We start from the raw sequence: 14672 nt of genomic DNA on the forward strand, positions 1-14672 counted from the left end.
TTTTTTTTTTGGAAAACTCAAAAGCAATTCCAACAGCAGGTATGTAAATTGGAAACATTGATAATAACTCATGTTTGGTCGTCTATTCTTGTCTTGAATCAATTATTAATAGCGAAAGAATGAATGAGTGTGCGAGCGGTGAGTTACCGCTATATGGAATTACTTAATCTATGCCTGCAAACACCTTTGGATGGAAAATGTTATAAATATCTGTATTTTGTATATTTAAGCATTTCACATTTTACCTTTTTTATTTCACATTTATTCCGTGACCCCTAAAGTTCTTTTTATGAAGCGTCTACTGTTTTCAGTGCGCCAAACAATATTCTCACTTGGGTCGGATCTTAAAGGGGTTGTCTACTACTAGGACAACACCTTCTTGGTCTAAATGTTTGGTCCCGATAATATAAAAAAAGCTTATACTCACCTCTCATGCTGGCGCCGTTCCAGCGGTGTTGGCACTCGCCTGTCCGAGGCTCTCGTGCGGTTCTTGTGACACCATACATGAAGGCCAGCATAATATATTGATATCCTAACCAAATGCCAAGAGATAGCAAGTAAAATACACTTAAATACGATACATCTCTTTGGTATATAAAGAGGCTGTGCGGCATAATGTATCTCATCATAAAAGTGATCTGGAAAGAGTGAGTCAAAGAATGAGGCACACAACTATGCAAGTGTCATGCCAGGTGTGAGTGCAACACAGAGGGGGAAGGGAAAGGGAGCCCAGACACTAGGGGAAAGGGGGAAGAGGTGACCTCCTAATCTGGACTAGTGTCACCCTGTCTCCCCCTAACATCCCTATACAGCCTCCGCTGCTGTCGCTGATCATGTGCCTCGCCCTACTATCCCTGGCGTAAGGCTATAGCTGGGGGTGGAAGGAGATGAGCACTAGTCAACCTCCGCTAGCACTCTAAAGACAAAATGGGAAGACAACACAGGGGAATAATAACTTAGCTTTAGAAGAACTCCAACAAGGCACACAGCCTCAAGACTCCAGAGAGGAAGTGATGCTGCTTCAGCCAAGTTCCAAGTAGAAATGAGTATAACCGGCAACGCCCACCTAGATACACCTGGTATATATACACCCAGACGAAAGGGAGGTAGTCGCTGGGTCCTAAACACAGCCTCCTATCTAGGCTGCTGTCTGCATTGCCAAACTTGGAGATCTCCTGTAAACCACTGCAGGGCGACTGTCTATCACCTCTGACACACCCGTGACAGTACCCCCACCTCTACGAGTTGCCTCCGGTTACTCAGGACCGGGTTGCTCAGGAAAAGAGGTGTGAAAAGAGCAAACCAATCTGGGAGCGTTCACCTCTGATGCTGAAACCCACGTCCTATCCTCCGAACCATAGCCTTTCCAGTGTACCAAGTATTGTAGAGAACGACATTGAAGAGGAGAATCTACTATCCTCGAAATCTCAAACTCCAAATTACCGTCAACCATTACTGGGGGCAGTGGTAGAGGTGAGGGCTCAAGTGGTTCTACATAACTTTTGAGTAAGGACCTGTGGGACACATTGTGAACCTTAAGGGCCCGAGGAAATTCAAGATGAAACGCTGCTGGGTTAATGACGGCGGTAATTTTGTAGGAATCAATAAACCTAGGTCCCAGCTTCCAAGAAGGAACTTTCAATCATATATTCTTGGTAGACAACCACACAAACTCATTCACATTCAAGTCCGGACCTGGCAAGCATTTTCGGTTAGCCGTACGTTTATACCTGGCACCCATGGTATTCAAATTACAAAGAACACCCTGCCACACCGAGGAGAGCGACGGAGCAAACTGTTCCTCTTCAGGAACTCCTGAAACTCCTCCCCCACTGAAAGTAGCAAACTGTGGATGATGACCGTATGCACCGAAAAACGGTGACCTGCCAGTGGATTCTTGACGATGATTATTGATGGCAAATTCTGCCAGCGGTAAGTAGGATGCCCAATCCTCCTGATTTTCAGAGACGAAACACCTGAGGTATGTCTCCAAGTTCTGATTGACCCGCTCGATCTGACCATTTCACTGAGGGTGGAAGGCAGAGGAAAAGGACAGCTGCACCCCCAGTCGAGAACAGAAAGCCTTCCAGAACTTAGAAACAAACTGGTTCCCCCGATCAGACTCCACATCGGAGGGAACCCCGTGAAGCTTCACAATCTCATTTATGAACACCTGAATAAGTGTCTTAGCATTGGGAAGTGCAGGTAAAGCGACGAAGTGAACCATTTTACTGAACCTATCTACTACTACCAAAACCACCATTTTGCCTGCAGAAACCGGTAGGTCAGTAATAAAATCAATGGACAAGAAGAGTACCAGATGGATGGGTGTGCGAAACCTTAGAACGAGCGCAAATACTACGAGCTGCTACATGTTCAATTACATCCTAATGCAACCCCGGCTACCAAAAACGACGAGAGAGGAGGTCCGCAGTTGCCTTACCACCTGGATGCCCAGCAAGCACAGAGTTATGATGTTCCTTGGTTACTTTACGGCGCAGATAAGGTGGTACAAATAACTTTCCTGAAGGGCTGGAGGCAGGGGCGTCCGCCTGAGCCTCCAGCACCTCACCCTCCAGTTCAGGAAAAAGAGCCAACATAACTACCCCTTTCTGTAATATCTGGGCTGGTTTCTCATTGTCACCACCACCAGGGAAGCTCCGAGACAAAGCATCAGCCTTGACGTTTTTGACCCCTGGACGAAAAGTGACAACAAAATTGAACCTAGTAAAAAATCGGACCATCTGGCTTGCCTAGGGTTGAGACGTTTAGCTGACTGGAGACATGACAGGTTCTTATGGTCAGTAATAACAGTAATAGGATGGACAGCCCCCTCCAACCAGTGTCGCCATTCCTCGAACGCCAATTTAATCACCAAAAGTTCCCTATTACCCACGTCATAATTTCTCTCAGCCGAAGACAATTTTTTAGAAAAAAAGGCGCATGAACGTCATTTACCAGGGGACAAACCCTGAGACAACACAGCCCCAACCCCAACATCCGAAGCATCGACCTCCACAATAAAGGGTTGAGAAACATCGGGTTGACTGAGAATAGGTGCAGTGGCAAAATGCTTCTTTAAGGAAGAAAAAGCCTAGAGGGAAGCCTCCGACCAGTTGGAAAAATCAGACCTCTTCTTAGTCATGTCAGTAAGGGGTTTCACTACCAAAGGGTAATTTTGTATGAATTTCCTGTAAAAATTAGTAAAGCCCAGAAAACATTGTAGGGCCTTCAGGTTCTCTGGACGTTCCCAATCAAGGACTTCACGGATCTTCTCCGGATCCATCCCAAAACCTGAAGATGACAACAAGTACCCCAAAAACTGCACCTCCAGAACAGCAGAAACACATTTTTCTAGTTTGGCATAAAGTTTGTTATCCCTTAATATCTAGAGCACCTGCTTAACATGCCCCCGATGGGTCTCAAAATCAGGTGAATAAACCAAAATATCGTCCAGATAGACCACCACAAACCTCCCCACCAAATGATGAAAAATATAATTTATGAAATGCTGGAATACTGCAGGTGCATTGGGCAAACCAAAAGGCATAACCAGACTCTCGAAATGATCTTCCGGGGTATTGAACGCTGTTTTCCATTCGTCCCCCTCTCTGATTCTAACCAGATTGTAGGCTCCCCTTAAATCCAACTTGGACGGCGACGCCCACCTAGACACACCAGGTATATATACACCCAGACGAAAGGGAGGTAGTCGCTGGGTCCTAAACACAGCCTCCTATCTAGGCAGCTGTCTGCATTGCCAAACGTGGAGATCTCCTGCAAACCATTGCAGGGCGACTGTCTGTCACCTCTGACACACTCGTGACAGTAAGGTGATGTTATGCAAAACGGCAGACACACTTGAAGATCCAATACAAAGTATAAGTATACCTGTCCCATCGGCATCAGCGGAAAGAGAAAGACTGCGCCACGCTCAGCGTACTGCCCGGGTTTGAATAAGGGGTGGAATGCCACGCCACGTCATATCCGGTGCGTGCATTCAGGGAAGATCAAGTGCGCAGGTGTCCGACACGAAGAGAAGCCGAGGAAAGCCAAGTGTGATCCGAAGAATAAAGTGACAAGTGCGCATATCTGCTACTGAAAGGATCAGAAACAATACATAGTACAGCGGTGGATAGGGCATACTATGGGAAATGAGTGCATATAAAGCCAGGGTTACAGTAGTAGGTATAAAAGGGGAAATTGAGGCTGGGTAGCAAGTAAAAGGGGAAACAAAAGGAAAAAAGAAAAAATTAAGTAACACCAGCAATGATAAGAAGAAGTTAGAAATAAACAGATTAAGATAAGTGAAAGCCTGGGAGGATATGAAGAAAAAAACAAAACATAGGATAAACCAGGAATCATCACAAGGGATAATTAAAGAAAAGGGAAAAAAGTAATGTGGGAGAGGGAGAGGAAGGGGAAAGTGGACAGGGGGGAAACACACAAAATAGAAACCTATGGTTCAAAAGAGAGGGAAATAAAGGGAAATGTATAGACCATTAAGGACAATTGAGTCCAGAAGGAAACCCAATCAAAGGTGGGTACTTCGTAGGTATAGTTACAACGGCATCTGGAAGAGACGTAGAGAAAATTAGAACCATCATACAGTTATATGAAAAAGTTTGGGCACCCCTATTAATCTTAAGCTTAATGTTTTATAAAAATTGGTGTTTTTTCAACAGCTATTTCAGTTTGATATATGTAATAACTGTTGGACACAGTAATGTTTCTGCCTTGAAATGAGGTTTATTGTACTAACAGAAAATGTGCAATCTGCATTCAAACAAAATTTGACAGGTGCATAAGTATGGGCACCTCACCAGAAAAGTGACATTAATATTTAGTAGATCCTCCTTTTGCAAAAATAACAGCCTCTAGTCGCTTCCTGTAGCTTTTAATGAGTTCCTGGATCCTGGATGAAGGTATTTTTGACCATTCCTCTTTACAAAACAATTCCAGTTCAGTTAAGTTTGATGGTCGCCGAGCATGGACAGCCCTCTTCAAATGATCCCACAGATGTTCAATGATATTCAGGTCTGGGGACTGGGATGGCCATTCCAGAACATTGTAATTGTTCCTCTGCATGAATGCCTGAGTAGATTTGGAGCGGTGTTTTGGATCATTGTCTTGCTGAAAGATCCATCCCCTGCGTAACTTCAACTTTATCACTGATTCTTGAACATTATTGTCAAGAATCTGCTGAAACTGAGTGGAATCCATGCGTCCCTCAACTTTAACAAGATTCCCAGTGCCGGCATTGGCCACACAGCCCCAAAGTATGATGGAACCTCCACCAAATTTTACTGTGGGTAGCAAGTGTTTTTCTTGGAATGCTGTGTTTTTTTGCCGCCATGCATAACGCCTTTTTGTATGACCAAACAACTCAATTTTGGTTTCATCAGTCCACAGGACCTTCTTCCAAAAAGAAATTGGCTTCTCCAAATGTGCTTTTGCATACCTCAGCCGCCTCTGTTTGTGGCGTGCTTGCAGAAACTGCTTCTTTCGCATCACTCTCCCATACAGCTTCTCCTTGTGCAAAGTGCGTTGTATAGTTGACCGATGCACAGTGACACCATCTGCAGCAAGTTGATGCTGCAGCTCTCTGGAGGTGGTCTGAGGATTGTCCTTGACTGATCTCACCATTCTTCTTCTCTGCCTTTCTGATGTTTTTCTTGGCCTGCCACTTCTGGCCTTAACAAGAACTGTCCCTGTGTTCTTCCATTTCCTTACTATGTTCCTCACAGTGGAAACTGACAGGTTAAATCTCTGAGACAGCTTTTTGTATCCTTCACCTGAACAACTATGTTGAATAATCTTTGTTTTCAGATCATTTGGCAGTTGTTTTTAGGAGCCCATGATGCCACTCTTCAGAGGAGATTCAAACAGGAGAACAACTTGCAAGTGGCCACTTTAAGTAGCTTTTCTCATGATTGCATACACCTGGCTATGAAGTTCAAAGCTCAATGAGGTTACAAAACCAAAAAAAGTGCTTTAGTAAGTCAGTAAAAAGTAGGTAGGAGTATTTAAAACAAGAAAATGATAAGGGTGCCCATACTTATGCACCTGTCAAATTTTGTTTGAATGCCGATTGCACATTTTCTGTTAGTACAATAAACCTCATTTCAAGGCAGAAACATTACTGTGTCCAACAGTTATTACATATATCAAACTGAAATAGCTGTTGCAAAAACACCAATTTTTATAAAACATTAAGCCTAAGATTAATAGGGGTGCCCAAACTTTTTCATATGACTGTATATTCACATCACTAATGGTAAAAAAAATCTCATACTCTCTATTAAGTCCGCGTGGTTCCAGCATCTGTAGGGTAAAAATCCAGAACAACACAGGCCTAATTTCATCTTCATGGATGACAATGCTTCAGCTCATCGAGGTTGTATCATCAGGGAACCGCTGCTGGAGACTGGGGAACCTCACATGGAGTGGCTTGCACTTTCTCCAGACCTGAATCCGATAGAAAACCTATGGGATCAGCCGAGTCTCCGTGTAGAGGCTCGTAACTCTGTACCCCAGAGCCTCAATGACCTGAGGGCCGCCCATCAATAAGAGTGGGATGCCATGCCTCCGCAGACAATAACTCCACTTATGAACAGCAGGAAATGTCATTGTCAAGCTGTAATTGATGCTCAATGCCACATGACAAGTTATTAAGGCAATTGCATTTTTGTTGGGGTATACCACCACTGTTCTTGGCTTTTGTTTCAATAAATTGTTTGAGATGAGGAAGTCACCATTGCATGCTTCTACTTAAATGCCCTACTTTCATGATAAAATATCACTGTAGCCAAACATCCATAACTTTTTTGTGAGTAGTGTATCGGTGCCATGGAATTACCTAATATTATTATTACAGTATTATTATTACTTATTGCAGTCAAAAGTCTATACAAGGACACCTACTCTGTACCTGGACTTCAAGCTAGAGAAAGGTGCAAAATTCACCCAGGCCGTGCCTAAAGGTAAGGAAGATTTCTGCACTATGTAATGTATTTCTGGAACATTTTGAGAATACTACTCAGCAGACAGCAGTGACGTAGCTAACCCTATGGACCCCAGGGCAAAATGTGGACCTGGCCTCTCCCAAAACCAATAATACAAATACAATATATAAATGTGACAAAAAAAATTAGATCATTGTCTAAGTAATATGTCTAAATAATAGTCAAATAGTCACCAAATAACAAATATTATCCTCGTACTGTTAATGAACAAACCCCACTGTACCAAGACCAATATTACCACATACAAAAAACAAATATTGCCGCCACACCATGACATTGTATAACTACCATAGTTTTTGACTATAACCACCATCATGTTACTGAGCAAAAAAAACACTAAATTAAGAACTATATACCAATATTGCCACATACAAGGGATAAATACTACAACACTATGACCAGACCACATATTACCACCACATAGTGACGAATAATACCACCATACTGATTATTAATAAAAATCACAGCAATAACACTAACATTACCCCAATGCAATGGCCGTATAGTCGAAGGTACCAGTATATACAGTACAGGTAACTCCAGATACTCACCAGTGACGTCTCCGACTGAAGTCATTCTTAATCTCTTTTCTTCTTCATCCGACCATGACTCGTCTCTGCAAAATATAACACACAGACATCTTTGGCTGATCGCTTCTAGAGCACCCTTCCCAATTTTTACCCCACTCTTTCAGTAGCAGTACCTCCCTTTTGTCCCACAGTAAAAGAATCCTCAAAAATACAATACAGTAGTGTGGTTCCCCTATATGTCCCCATACAGTAGTAATGCTTATGTCCCCTTTGTGCCCAAATACAGTAGAACTGCCTTCACCGTGGCACCCATACAATAGTATTGTCCACCTATTATGCCCCCATACAAAGCATCTTTCTTTGTGGCCCCGATATAGAAGTGCCCCGCTGGCAGAACGGTGGCTCAGTGGTTAGCATTCTTGCTTTGCAGCGCTGGGGTCCTGAATTCAAACCCCACCATGGACAACATCTGCAAAGAGTTTGTATGTTCTCCCCGTGTTTGCGTGGGTTTCCTCCGGGTTTTCCGGTTTTCTCCCACACTCCAAAGACATACTGATAGGGAATGTATATTGTATGCCCCAATGGGGACAGTGATAATGATGTCTGTAAAGCGCTGTGGAATCAGTGGAGCTATATAAGTGAGTGAAATAAATAAATATTCCCCTACATGGCCCCATACATTAATAATGTCTCCCATGTTGCCCCCATATAGTAATAATTTTCTCCTATATGGCCCCCAAACATTAATGTCCCACTTTGTGGAACCATATACTAATAATATTCCCATTTCTGGCCCCCATGCATTAATATTGGCCCCTATGTGGCCCCTATTGAGCCCCCATGGACTGCCCTCACAATGTTGTACTATTCATAAATAAAAAATAAAACAACCCAATCTCTTACCTGTCCCTGCCCTCACGCCCAGCGGCTCAGTCTTCTTCCTGTTTCCTGCCTGGCTCCCTGCCCCACACTTACTCTATAGCTGTTGTCCTATCAGAGGCGTCACACTGGCGTCTGGGGGGTAATGACGTCACGTTGCAGCCCCAGCCTGCTGTCATTACACTGGAGTGCTCTGCAGCTTCGAGCCTCTGATAGGTTTGTGGCTGTAGAGTAAGTGCAGGGCTTGGAGCCAGTGGCTCTCTGCACCACAATAGTTTTCAACATAGGCCACGGCCCCACTATCAGTATTCGCTCAGTATTTCTTCTCAGGAGTGGGAGCCAACACCAGGAGTGGGTGATAAATGCAGAATTGGTGACTTGTTTCTATTACACCTTTTCTCTGATTGTTCCTCACCTGGTTTTGGTTCCCACTCCTGAGAAAAAATACTGACCAAATAATGAAAGTGGGGCCGTGGCCTAAAGGTTAAAATATCATTTAACCCCCAAGAGATGATGATGGAAAGAGAAGGATCGGAGAGTGTGAATTGCAATGGCCGATCCTCCTGTTCTTATGGTAGACAAGCCACCACCAGAGGTGTCTACTTGGCCGAGCTGACATGTATTTACAGTACTTAAAGAACATATCAGAAGAGTTGATGGGTCGTCTTAAATTCCTTCTTGCTGACTGACAAAGGGAACTAGTAGTATTCATGCCTTGATCTTCCCACTGACTGTCCAGCTGTGGTTGTATAGTATGTGGCTTTCTCCTGATTCATCATCTCTGCACGTTAGATCAGTGTTTTCCATGTGCTGAGGCTACACGTCAGCCAACATAGGAAACGCTGACATGCCAAACAGCTGGACAGACTCTGCCTCACTTCCACCTGCTGTCTGACACAGATGCTCGCCTATTTACTTGCGACTTGGGTAATGTCTTTCTGACAGACTGCATCTACAGAACAGTAAATTAGCTTGTTGACTCCCTGGTTAATGTGTTTATTTGGTCAGGGATTTGTCTTGCTGGCTTCACATGGGACGTTGAGATCTTTTCTGGTTCCTCCTGGACAGACAGATCTGGTTTTGTCATCTGTAATCTAGTACAGTGTGTACGAGGAAGGTCACAAGGAAGAACATCCGACAGCCGATCTGAAGTCATTAGTAACAAAGTGAACTGCAGTTTTGCTTATATCGGCAAAAACCTATACGTACTCTGAACCTCAGTCTGATATGCGGTCAAAACATGACGTGGAGAGATATATGTTCTTGGCAAAGTTTGCCCACACTTCCTTGCAGTAGCTCTCCAAATCTTTCAGTTTGCAAGGGCATCTTCTGTGCACAGCGCCCTCTTCAGGTTACTCACAGATTTTCAATCAGACTCCGGTCTGGGCTCTGGCTGGGCCGTCCCAAAACTGATCTTCTGGCGAAGCCATTATCATAGAATCATAGAATGGTAGAGTTGGAGGGGACCTCCTGGGTCATCTGGTCCAACCCCCTGCTCAAAGCAGGATTCACTAGATCATCTCAGACAGATGTCTGTCCAGCCTCTGTTTGAAGACGTCCATTGAAGGGGAACTCACCACCTCTCGTGGCAGCCTGTTCCACTCATTAATCACCCTAACTGTCAAAAAGTTTTTTCTAATATCTAATCTGTGTCTCCTCCCATTTAGTTTCATCCCATTGCTTCTAGTCTTTCCTTGTGCAAATGAGAATAAAGATGATCCTTCTACAATGTGACAGCCCTTGACATATTTGTAGACAGCTATTAAGTCTCCTCTCAGTCTTCTTTTTTGCAAGCTAAACATTCCCAAATCCTGCAACCGTTCCTCATAGGACATGGTTTGCAGACCAGTCACCATTCTGGTCGCTCTTCTCTGAACTTGCTCCAGTTTGTCTATGTCTTTTTTAAAATGTGGTTCCCAAAACTGTACACAGTATTCCAGATGAGGTCTGACCAAAGAGGAGTAAAGACCAATAATGACTTCACGTGATCTAGACTGTATGCTTCTGTTAATACATCCCAGAATTGTATTTGCCTTTTTTGCTGCTGCATCACACTGTTGACTCATGTTAAGTATATGATCTATTAGTATACCTAAGTCTTTTTCACATGTACTGTTGCTTAGCTCTATTCCTCCCATTCTGTATATGCTTTTTTCATTTTTATTGCCCAGTTGTAATACTTTGCATTTTTCCCTGTTAAAAACCATTCTGTTGGTTGCTGCCCACTGCTCCAGTTTATTTAGGTCTTTTTGAATCCTCTCTCTCTCTTCTCTAGTATTAGCTATCCCTCCTAGCTTTGTGTCATCAGCAAATTTAATCAGTTTACCCTCAATTCCTTCATTTAAATCATTGATAAAGATGTTGAACAATACAGGTCCCAGGACGGAGCCCTGTGGTACCCCACTTGAGACATTCATCCAGCTGGATGTGAAGCCATTTACAACCACCATTTGAGTCCGATCACTGAGCCAGTTATGAATCCACCTAACAGTTGCCTGGTCCATTGCATACTTGGTCATTTTTTCAATAAGGATGGTGTGAGATACTTTGTCAAATGCTTTGCTGAAGTCAAGATATACTATATCTACAGCATTTCCCTGGTCCACCCAGTCAGTGATTCTGTCATAGAAGGAAATTAAGTTAGTCTGACATGACTTGTTAGTTACAAACCCATGCTGACTCTGGTTAATCACTTCATTCTTATCCATGTACTTACATACATGTTGTTTAATAATTTGTTCAAAGATCTTTCCTGGTATAGAAGTCAGACTCACCGGCCTATAGTTCCCTGGGTCCACCTTCTTCCCCTTTTTGAAGATAGGAACAACATTTGCTCTTCTCCAGTCTTCTGGGACTTCTCCTGTTCTCCAAGAATTTTCAAAGATTATGGAGAGTGGTTCTAAAATTTCTTCTACGATCTCCTTCAGTACTCTGGGGTGTAATTCATCTGGACCTGGAGACTTGAACTCATTTATGTTAGCTAAATATTCCCTCACAATCTTTCTGTTTACAGATAACTTGGATTCCTCTATTCCTTTAAAAGGACAGTGAAGATCAGTTGATGTTACATTTTCTTTCTGAGAGAAAACAGATGCAAAATAGGAATTAAAAAGTTCGGCCTTCTCAACATCCTCTCTTACCATTTCTCCATTTTCATCCTGTAAAAATCCTATAGCATTTTTGACTTTTCTTTTACTTTTGACATACCCCCAAAATCCTTTTTTATTGCTTTTGACATCTCTTGCAAGCCTTAATTCATTGTCAGCTTTAGCTAACCTAGTACGTGCCCTGCAGGATCTGCAGACTGCATTATAATCTTCTTTAGATATGCCTCCCTCTTTCCATTTAATAAACATTTCTTTCTTTCTTTTTAGCATGTGTTTAAGTTCTGTGTTCATCCATCCTGGTTTCCTTAAATGCTTCCCATTCTTCCTACTTTTCGGGATTGTTAACGATTGTGCTTTGAGAATCTCATTTTTAAAAATTTCCCATCCTTCCTGGACATTTTTGTCCTTAAGGACATCCAGCCATTGGATCCCTCCTATTCTCTTTCTGAGTCTCTTAAAATCTGCCTTTCTAAAATCTAACCTTGAAGTTTGAGTCTTCACATGTCTTCCTCCTCTAGTTATCCAAAATTCTATAATAGCATGATCGCTGCCTCCTAGGGTCCCAGCCACCTTTACCTCCTCAACCATTTCCTCCCTGTTTATAAGGATTAGATCCAAAGTAGCAGATCCCCTTGTTTTCTCCCCTACCTTTTGGAAGATAAAGTTGTCAGCAAGAGAGGATAAGAATTTGCTTGACCTGTTAGTTTTACTTGAGAGAGATTCCCAACAAATGTCTGGATAGTTGAAATCTCCCATGACCACTACGTCATATTTTTTGGAGAACTTGGTCATTTGATACATAAAGAGTTCATCCATATCTTCAGCTTGCCCAGGTGGCCTGTAGTAAATGCCTACAATGGTGTCCTTTCCGTTCTTCTCTCCTTGTATTCTTACCCAAACAGTTTCCACAGAACTCCCAGTCTCTGAAGCTTCAATCTCTGTGCAGATATACGCTTTTCTAACATACAATGCGACACCTCCTCCTCGTTTATCAAGTCTGTTTCTTGCAAATAAGTTGTATCCTTTTAGCCTTTTATTCCAATCATGTGTATGGTCCCACCAAGTTTCAGTGATTCCAATGACATCATATTTCTTTTCCTGCATTAGTAGTTCCAATTCTCCTTGTTTGTTGCCCATGCTTTGTGCATTTGTATAAAAACATTTTAGTTTGTGATTGGTTTCTCTTCCTCCCATATTTTTATTATTTAAATTGTTTTGTCTTTGTTCTTCCTTTCCACTTCCAGTAGCAGAGATCTCAATAGTATTTGTCAGCTGTATGGCTTTTTCTGGCCTTTTGCTTCCCTTCCCACATTGTTCTAGTTTAAAGCTCTCCTGATGAGTGTAGCAAGGCGACTTCCAAATACATGTTTTCCAGTCTTCGTAAGGTGCACCCCATCTCTAGCAAGTAGTCCATCATATAGGTAATTCATTCCGTGATCCAGAAATCCAAATCCTTGTTGACGGCACCATCGACGTAGCCAGTTGTTCACCTGTAGAATCTTATTCCACCTCATTGTTCCATGGCCATCCACTGGGAGGATGGATGAGAAGACCACCTGCGCTCCCAATTCTTTCACTTTCTTGCCTAAGTCTTCAAAGTCACTGCAGATGGTTTCCAGGTCCTTTCTTGCGGTGTCATTTGTCCCCACTTGTATTAGCAGGAATGGGTAGTGATCTGTAGGTCTGAAGAGTCTTGATATCCTGTCAGACACATCTTTAATTTTTGCTCCTGGAAGACAGCACATTTCTCTTGAGGTTATGTCTGGTCTGCAGATAGCGGCCTCTGTTCCTCTTAACAGGGAATCCCCCATGACCACCACTCTCCATTTTTTCTTCACAACATTCTTCTTTCTCCATCCAGGAGGATTCTGAGGGCTTACAAGGTTATTCATTGCTGGCAAAGTCTTATTTTGCTGTATTTCTTCATGGTTCTCCTGCGTGAGAGCCTGGTACTGGTTCCTGAGCAGTATGGGTGCTGACTGCCTCTCGATCCTCCTGCTTCTGTGGGTCACATGCTTCCATTCCTCTGTTTCATCAGGTGCAGTTCGAATTTCTTCTCTTTCTGAATCATGAAGAGATAATTCTGCTCTGTCTAAGAACTCTTCACCTTCCTTAACGATTTTCAAGGTAGTTAACCTCTCTTCTAGATTTCGCAACTTTTCCTCCAACAGGGACACAAGCTTGCATTTCTGGCATGTGAAGTTTGGCTTTTCCACTGGCAAGTCTGTGAACATGTAGCAGGATATGCAGCTCACCAAATGGCTCCTGGACTCTTCCATGTTCTTACTGTTAATGTTCTGAAAACAGTGAAAAAAGTTTAAAAAAAAAGCTCCAAAATGCGCGCGCCTGCAGACGCGCGGTTTACCGATGTCCTCTTTTCAGCTCCAACAGCCAAAATCCAGTGTTCTTTGAGCTCGCGGAGACTCTTCACTTACCCCAAAATGCAGTGGGAATATGCAAATTATCTCCTCAGGACTCCTCCCTTGGTTTACCGATGTCCTCTTTTCAGCTCCAACAGCCAAAATCCAGTGTTCTTTGAGCTCGCGGAGACTCTTCACTTACCCCAAAATGCAGTGGGAATATGCAAATTATCTCCTCAGGACTCCTCCCCTGGTTTACCGATGTCCTCTTTTCAGCTCCAACAGCCAAAATCCAGTGTTCTTTGAGCTCGCGGAGACTCTTCACTTACCCCAAAATGCAGTGGGAATATGCAAATTATCTCCTCAGGACTCCTCCCCATTCTTTTGTTACTTTGGATGTATGCTTAGGGTTGTTGTTGTTTTCCATGTTGGCAGACTTGATGCATTTTTGGCAAAACACAGCCAGGCTTGGGTGTTATTCTTTATAAGAAAAGGCTTCTGTCTTGCCACCCTAGCTCACAGGCCAGACATATGAAGAATATGGGAGATTGCTGTCACGTTCAGCACAACCAGTACTTGCCAGAAATGTCTGCAGCTCCTTTAATGTTGCTGTAGGACTCGTCAGCTTCCCATGCCAATTTTCTTTGTGTCTTTTCGTCAATTTTTGAGGGATGTCCAGTTCTAGGCAATTTCATTGTTGTGCCAAATTTAAGCCACTTCTTAATGACCGTCTTCACAGTGTCTTGGAAAAAAAACTTTTAACTTTCACTT

The 14672-nt window shown here is 43.0% G+C and overlaps 1 protein-coding gene across 2 annotated transcripts in view; it reads left to right on the plus strand.

The window, feature by feature from the left end:
• PIR (pirin) overlaps positions 1 to 14672 on the plus strand; it is a 76610-nt gene that overhangs the window by 36389 nt on the left and 25549 nt on the right. For both annotated transcript variants that reach the window (XM_073668064.1, XM_073668063.1), the window contains exon 6: positions 6899 to 6983. In XM_073668064.1, coding sequence (XP_073524165.1) covers positions 6899 to 6983 — 85 coding nt within the window. The remainder of the gene's footprint in view (positions 1 to 6898; positions 6984 to 14672) is intronic.

Source organism: Phyllobates terribilis, unplaced genomic scaffold, assembly GCF_046119375.1.
Source record: "Phyllobates terribilis strain yellow unplaced genomic scaffold, ASM4611937v1 Scaffold_2__4_contigs__length_985480577, whole genome shotgun sequence".
NCBI lineage: Eukaryota > Metazoa > Chordata > Amphibia > Anura > Dendrobatidae > Phyllobates > Phyllobates terribilis.